The sequence below is a fragment of the Cariama cristata genome, unplaced genomic scaffold, assembly GCF_000690535.1.
Source record: "Cariama cristata isolate BGI_N322 unplaced genomic scaffold, ASM69053v1 scaffold39974, whole genome shotgun sequence".
Lineage (NCBI taxonomy): Eukaryota > Metazoa > Chordata > Aves > Cariamiformes > Cariamidae > Cariama > Cariama cristata.
In genome coordinates, this window is record NW_009611984.1 from 32,806 (window position 1) to 39,863 (window position 7,058).

General features: G+C 43.2%; 1 protein-coding gene across 1 annotated transcript in view; it reads right to left on the reverse strand.

Annotated features, from left to right (window-relative positions):
- The window catches only part of LOC104160344 (membrane-associated guanylate kinase, WW and PDZ domain-containing protein 1-like), a gene marked incomplete at its 5' end in the record, with an annotated part of 19,474 nt that extends 12,661 nt beyond the window's left edge, over positions 1–6,813 (reverse strand). Inside the window, 2 exons of the mRNA XM_009698440.1 lie at positions 3,117–3,410; positions 6,621–6,813. Of these exons, the coding sequence (XP_009696742.1) occupies positions 3,117–3,410; positions 6,621–6,813 (487 nt within the window). The remainder of the gene's footprint in view (positions 1–3,116; positions 3,411–6,620) is intronic.
- Between the last annotated feature and the right edge of the window lie 245 nt (positions 6,814–7,058).

Genomic DNA, 7,058 nt, shown 5'->3' on the forward strand with positions numbered 1-7,058 from the left:
GAGAAGGTTAAGGGTTAATTAATTAATGCATCAAGCAAAAGTTATTATAGGATAGCTTTGCTGCCAGTGTTCAAAACATTGGCAATCAACCAGTACAAGTGCACAATACTTCTTTTACAAAAAGGTGTTTTGTTAATCACTCAAAACTCCCCCACCTTGATTTCTGTTAATAAATGGTGAGATTTTTATAGACTACAACTGCACTTATCAGCCCCGTCATAACCCAAATCCCAATTTTATTTTTGAACAAAAAAATTGAAACTGCTTGTAGAAAGCACAACTTTCCTCCTCCAAGATTACATCAGTGTCAGCCTCTCTAAGTCCTCCTCTAAGTTAACTGCTGTTCAAGCTTCTGCCAATGTTTTGTTCTTTCTCAATTTAGAAAGATGAAATCGTTTAGGCCTAGGAGGGAGTGCAACTCCCTTTCTACCACAAAGACCCACTCTACCAGTGCTGCATGGGGAAGCAACATAAAGTGGTTTTCTTCCATCGTGAATAAAGGTACTACCAGGGAAGGTACAGGACCACTACAGATGGGCCAAGACTGACAAAGGTAACCTGTTTGGTGTAGGCATTCACCTCAGCCTCTGTTAACCCTTCCCCTTTTATGATCTTAGATGGCATCAGGACAGGAGCAGGGAAGGAATAAGGACCGCCTCACTTAAATACCTCTAAAACCACACACAAAACCATCGAGATGTCTGACACACAGAGCAAGAGCACTGTAGGATGAATGTGCTTTGGAGACAAAATTCTCCTCCTGTTCCATGCAATTGTTTGTCCTAAAAACACAGGGTTGTCCTTAAAATGCAGTATTGGGACACGGGATACACAACTTCACTCAGATAAATCCACTGGGCTTTTGTATGGCTTCTTTACATGCGCACGAGGCCCTTGGGCATGCAGCACGTGATTAAAACCATGAGGTATGCAGAGTGGTCATCTCATACTTTGCATCCACAATACATTCACCCCCAAGATGCACTTTCCCATCTGTGCTGTAGTCTTTCTTTGATTAGTAGTTTTAGAGATATACATTGCTGCACACATGACAACATTAGAAAGACCATAAAGAAGGAAAGGCTAAGAAAAGGAATGTGAGGTGAGAGAACAAGGTTGGAAAGATGCGATGAAAATTGGCAGAAAGTGTTAATATTCGTTGCAAACGATAGGTATAGTGGTTTTTTTTCTTCTTTTACTGTGATGTTAGAAAGTTTCTCTTTCTGGTAATACAAAGCTTCATCCAGTTTAAAGGCTGTTTTGAGGGTATGAGTTCCTACTCTACCCAATCCACTGAACACAGATGACTGAACCCACACCAAAGTGACCAAGGTGGGTTTTAGAAGCAGTTTGGCCCATCTCTAAATACTAGCCATGAAAGAAAAAAACTACAAAGCAGGTCCAAAGCAAGCACCACACAGCAGAGGGAACACATCTCATGCAGAGTATTAGGGAAAAAGCTGAATACACTTGAAAAAAAATTAAAGGAAAAACAGTCACAGATCAACAGATCTCCACGAGGAGCCCCTGCACAGAAAACTTCCAGTTAGCGGGTATCTTGGGCTAAAGCAAACACAACTCTTTACAACCATAGGTCAAGGTTTCTCTGCAGAAAAGAGTTAGAGCATAGTCTTCATACAGTAAAAGTTATTTATACACGTTTGCAAATACTTTCAGAAGATAAAAGCGCTCTCTCCATTTTAGACTAAGTTCAGTGCAATCTATATTACATTACACCGTTGTGTTCTGGCCCCAAAATACCTATTCTGGAAGAGCAGTTTCCTGCAGCAAGGACAGTGAGAGGTAGCCTAACACCTGAGAACTGACAGAACTCGATGCACCGGGTCTATATTAGGTATTTCCCCCTTGAAAACTCTGCTGCCACGACTGCCCACAACAGTGTCAGAAATGGCCTGTACTACATTGATATCAGCAAAGGAGGTGATGCTCCCTTGATGTATTAGTAAGGGCATTGCTGATGGACAATGACAGGAGATTTCAGGAAAAAAGCCTAGAAAAAAGGAGGAAAGGCCACTTCTTGCCACACGCACCTGTGTGCCCCAGGAACACTCAAGCTGTACAGGGAGACGGCAATGTATTTTGTCTGCAAACCACAGCCCTGCTCTGAGACGTAGTGTGAAGACAGTTATGGCACATGTTCTGTCTTTCCTTTCACCCTCCATCCCTACCACATGCCACAGACTAACAGGGAGGGAACACCTTCTTTTTCTCCCTACAAAGCATAAGTGGATGCTGCCTCTGGCCCTTTTAGAGGACATGGAAAGGGAAGAAAATAGCATCTCTGACTGGTTTCTCCCTTTCAATGACATTTCTGCTCTAGAGCAGGCTGCTCATACTTTCAAAACCAGCTTATGTACACCTCTTTTGCACCAACACCTGGAAATGGGTGTGTGCCTAGCAGAAAGGATTGTCTTCAGAAAGAAACCATGATCACTTCTATTAGGGCAGGATATTATGTGTGACATTGCATGAACTTCATTTCCCTCTACTCTGAAGAAATGGATTTGGGAAGACGTGGAATGGCTCTAAAAAAACCCTAGCCTGTTTTTTTAACAGTATTCTCCATTTTATGTCTCACCAGCAAGCACTATTAATTAAAACTTTCCAGCTATCAGCATGCTCACTCCATAATGAGGATCAGAATAACCCCGATTGCCAGAGAGAAGTTAATCAGTTTAAGCATTACTGCTTTTAAATCAACTGGCTCAATTCCACCATCAGGAGACATATTTCATTCCACCTGCTTCATTTCTGCATTAGCAAACAGCATCACTGGGGGGATGTTGGCTGCTCTTCTGAGAGTAAACCCCAGAAAGACGTCCAGCTAGCAGGGAGAGCTGGAGTTTCAGGGAGCATCAGGAATTGCCATTGGTGGCAGATTTGCTCTTCATGTCGGGATTTCTCATTTTGCTTTTCTTGACTCAGTCCCAGGAGGAAAACACCTACCAAGTCTTGGCCTCTGATTAATCTATTAATTACATAAATTAGGGCATGCTCAAGACTTTCAATTATACAGATCCCCACTCGCCTCCTTGTGCTGCAGTGCTCAAATCTGCGTCTCATTTGAGGCGCATTGAAAAAACCCCAAGACTTACCAAATGTTGTCCCCGCCTCTGGCCTGCTCACCGATGAGACGATGACAAAGCCGAACCCCTCATTTTCACCGCGGCGGATTTCCACATCGTAGGGCTGGACCACGGCACTGACGACACCGCTGCCCCCGCCACCACCACTGCCGATGCCACTGGTGCTGCCACTGCCCGAGCTGACGGTGTTGAGGGAGTTCTGGCTGCCCTGCGGCGTTCGCTTCTCCTCCGTCAGCGAGGCCGGCTGGTTGCTGCTGTGGTGGGAAGAGGCTGGGGACGGGACTTCATTCTCTGCCTTGGGAACTGGGGAGTTAAAAAAAGACTGTCTGAGCAAGCTGCATCATTTAGTGCTTGAAAAGTGCCATCCACTGAGAAAAAGGTAAAAAAATAAAGCAAATCACCTGCTTTAATCTATAAATCATGGCCAGAGTGACCAAGGGCTCTGTCTCCTTTCGGATGTCACCACCAACAGCTCTGTTTGGTGATGGCACTGACCACACATGCTCATCCCTCTCCAGTGTATCCTCACGCAGCCAAAGCCTTTTGCTGCCAAACTACAGCAGCTGTACGGTTAAACCAGTGCAGTGCTGCGTGCTTGGATGCTCTGTGGCATTTTAAACCGGGATTACATTAGTTCAGGGGTGTCTCCTTTAGATATCACATCCCCACTTCAGTTATACATGTGCAACTGTGTCTATGGGCACAAGCCGTGAGGAGAGACAGTAATACCAAATACCCATCACTCAACACGTGTATTTTTTTAACTCAGTGCTATCAGTTGGGTAGCACTGATTGCCTTTGATTAATGTGATCTTAAGTAATAATAACCACCCGTACTAAAGCAAAACAACTTGTGAACCAAGATTTTTCTGGATAGAACCACCAGCAACTATCATTTGTACAGTCTGACACAGTTGGGGGGAAACCATTAAACATTATTAACATTAATATTAAACAAGTGTTTAACAGCAACTGAAGTTGGAAGCGGTATCAGTTTAAAATCTAATCAGCTACCACAGGTTTTGAAGAAATCTTAAAAAAATCGCTTAGTCCATACTCTGCTCGAGTCAGGGCCAACTATATTCACTGTCAGTCCTGACAGATGTTTGTCTAATCAGCTGTTAAACATCTCCCCAGGCAATCTATTGGTTGCAATATCTAACTTAAATCTTCCCTGCTGCAACATAAGGCTATTATTTCTACTTCTATCTAGCAGGCATATGGAGAACATATTATTCCCTTCCTCTTTGCAGCAGCCTCTTATAGTCTTGGGGACTTTAACACCTCCTCCCCCTTCTCTGCTTTAGGCTAAACAATCCCAATTTGTTCAATATTTCCTTGCAGACCATGTTTTCTAGAGCTCTCCTTATTCTTGCTGGTCTTCTGGACACCTTCCAGTTGGGCTCTCTCCAACTCAAACATGTCTTTCTTGAAGTGCTGGACCATATTGCAGCTAAGCCATCATCTGCTGGGAAATCAGGAGAGTTCCCCCCTGCCTACATCCCAGCATAGTGTTTTTCTTCACCTGAGCCAACCTCAAGTTAAAACCTGTGGCCCATAATAGCTTCCATTTCTTGCTCCTCAGCCAGTTCTCCACAGTCCATTTGCACAGCTGAGCACAGCATATTGCTCTTGTCTCTACTGAATGGCTGCCTCCACTAGTCAGGTCACTTCTCCAGTGTGGTGAATCAAAATTAAGACGAAGATCTTAAAAGCAACAACAAGCAAACAGATGCCAAACGAAATCTAAATCTGTAAACCCATGATCCAAAGCAAAAGAACTTCAAAATATTATTGAATAGAAGTACCTGTCTACACTTATGTGCTCAAACTATGTGCCAAATATATAGTATTCCACATAATAAGAATACAGGAGTATAAACTTTCCCCTACATGAATCTCAAGACATGGAGTACTCATTTAGGTGAACAATCTTTTTCTACTGGCATATAGATGACAGGAGGAATAAGGGACCAAAATTCAGGAAGAGGCTTCTCTCCGAAGTTATGCCAGAATTTAAAAGCCTGCAAATATAAGGTGAAAGAAGGGATCCTGAATAATTTATCCTAGAGTAAGTGTCCACATTTGCAATGATTCAGAAATAGCTCGGTCTGGTGTAACAAGCCCCTGAATGAAATACCAAGAGATCTCTCATGCATCTAAATCTTTTATGGTAATTTCCAGCCTGGAGGCTGCAAAACTGGATAGAAAAATCTACGCACAAAAACAGTACCAAAATTCAGCTGCCCTCCCCCTTCCTCCCAAAGCTCATCTCCTAAAGCTTCTCTCACATCGGCAGCAATTTGTCAGGAATGAGAGAGGCTATTAGAGGAGAGACACAACCTCACATTTAATCCACAATGGGAAGAAGGAAAGAAATGAGAAATGAACATTTATTTAATATTGTGTGGAAGGAGCTCAGCCCTGGGTAAGAATACAGAGCTATTTTAGAGGTACTGTTCTAGTCCTAACTTCCACTGCGGGCCTAATTTTCAACCTGAAAGTTATTTTGATGCTCTTTAAGATGAAAGTACATCACTGCCTATTTTTCTGCTGATGTCTAAACTTGAAAAGCTATGTAATATCCTTTCCTCTGAACAAGTGAGCTAAATCAAATCTCACACTTGAGCTCCCTAAAGGGACTCACAAGAAGAGGCAGCACCCCAATGTTACTCTCAGAGTAACATAAGTTACGTACTGTCCGAGTAAGTATAAGTTCACTTGTCATTTAGAAAGCTCATGCTCGTATCTTCATTTTCTTTCTATGTCTATCACAACATTTTTCTGTTGCTAATCTGGTGCCACCACGCAGTGTCACTTCCCTCTGCAACTCTGTCTTTCTGCCAGCTTCTTTTTTGTCCATTTAGACCATGCACTTGTACAGTATGTACGTAATGCCTAGCATAACTCAGCATACAGAAATCTCTCTACTACAACAAGCGTCCACACCCTGCACTACCAGAACCAATGACACTTAACAGTTTTGCATCCTGCTGTTAGCTGACTACATGTTGCAATCTCAGTTGAAGCTTCTTCTGAGCCTGGGACATCAGCCACCTCACACCAGTGCCCTCACTCGCTCTCTGCCCTTGCCTTCCCTCTCATGCTCTCTTCACCATCTTTTCCCTCACTCCCAGTTTAAGGGTGGTTATCCGGCAGCACAGTTATTTTGAGAAGTAAATAGAAAACACAGGCAGTCAGGCACAGTGTCTGTTGCTACGTGAGTCAAACTAAAAATGGTGTGTTGCAACTGAAGAGTTCCCCGCTTTATCAGAAACCTTCACAAAGACTGGGGAAGTCAACTGAGATTGAGTCTTGACTAGAAACAAAACATTTGAAAGGTATTTGATCAAGAACAAAAAAGACTAAAAATAAGCAAAAGAGGAAGAATAACATCATATCCCCTGAGTTTTCCCAGCATTACAAGGAGGACCTTTTTTTCTTTAAACCATTTGCTGAACAGATGGAGTCTGGCAAGAAAATCTACCCCTGCAGTGCAACACTGCAGCCTACCTGTGTAAACAACTTTGCGCCTGACGGTCAGATTGACATGACCTTGTTTGGCTGCCTGTTGCATAAGCTGGACGACAAGCTGGTGCGATTTCCCGACGACAGGCGTCCCATCCACACAGATCAGTTCATCACCCGATCTCAGGCGGCCGTCAGCATCAGCAGCACCCAGCGGTACAATGTGACCGATGTAAATCTGATGAATTAGTACAAATAGGAGAAAGAAAGGAAAGAAAGAAAGGAAAGGAAACGAAATGAAAGAAAAAATAAATAGCGATAGATGAGAACTAGCTCAACAGCCAGCTGGAAGCAAGGGGCACTGGTAGTTGGATCCATTTAGTAGGGACAAGAAATTGTTGACAAGTGTCTGCTGGTCGGCAAAGCTGCTCCTGTGAAAGCAGCTCCATGTGAATATAGTCACATTGTGAAATTGTAATAAAT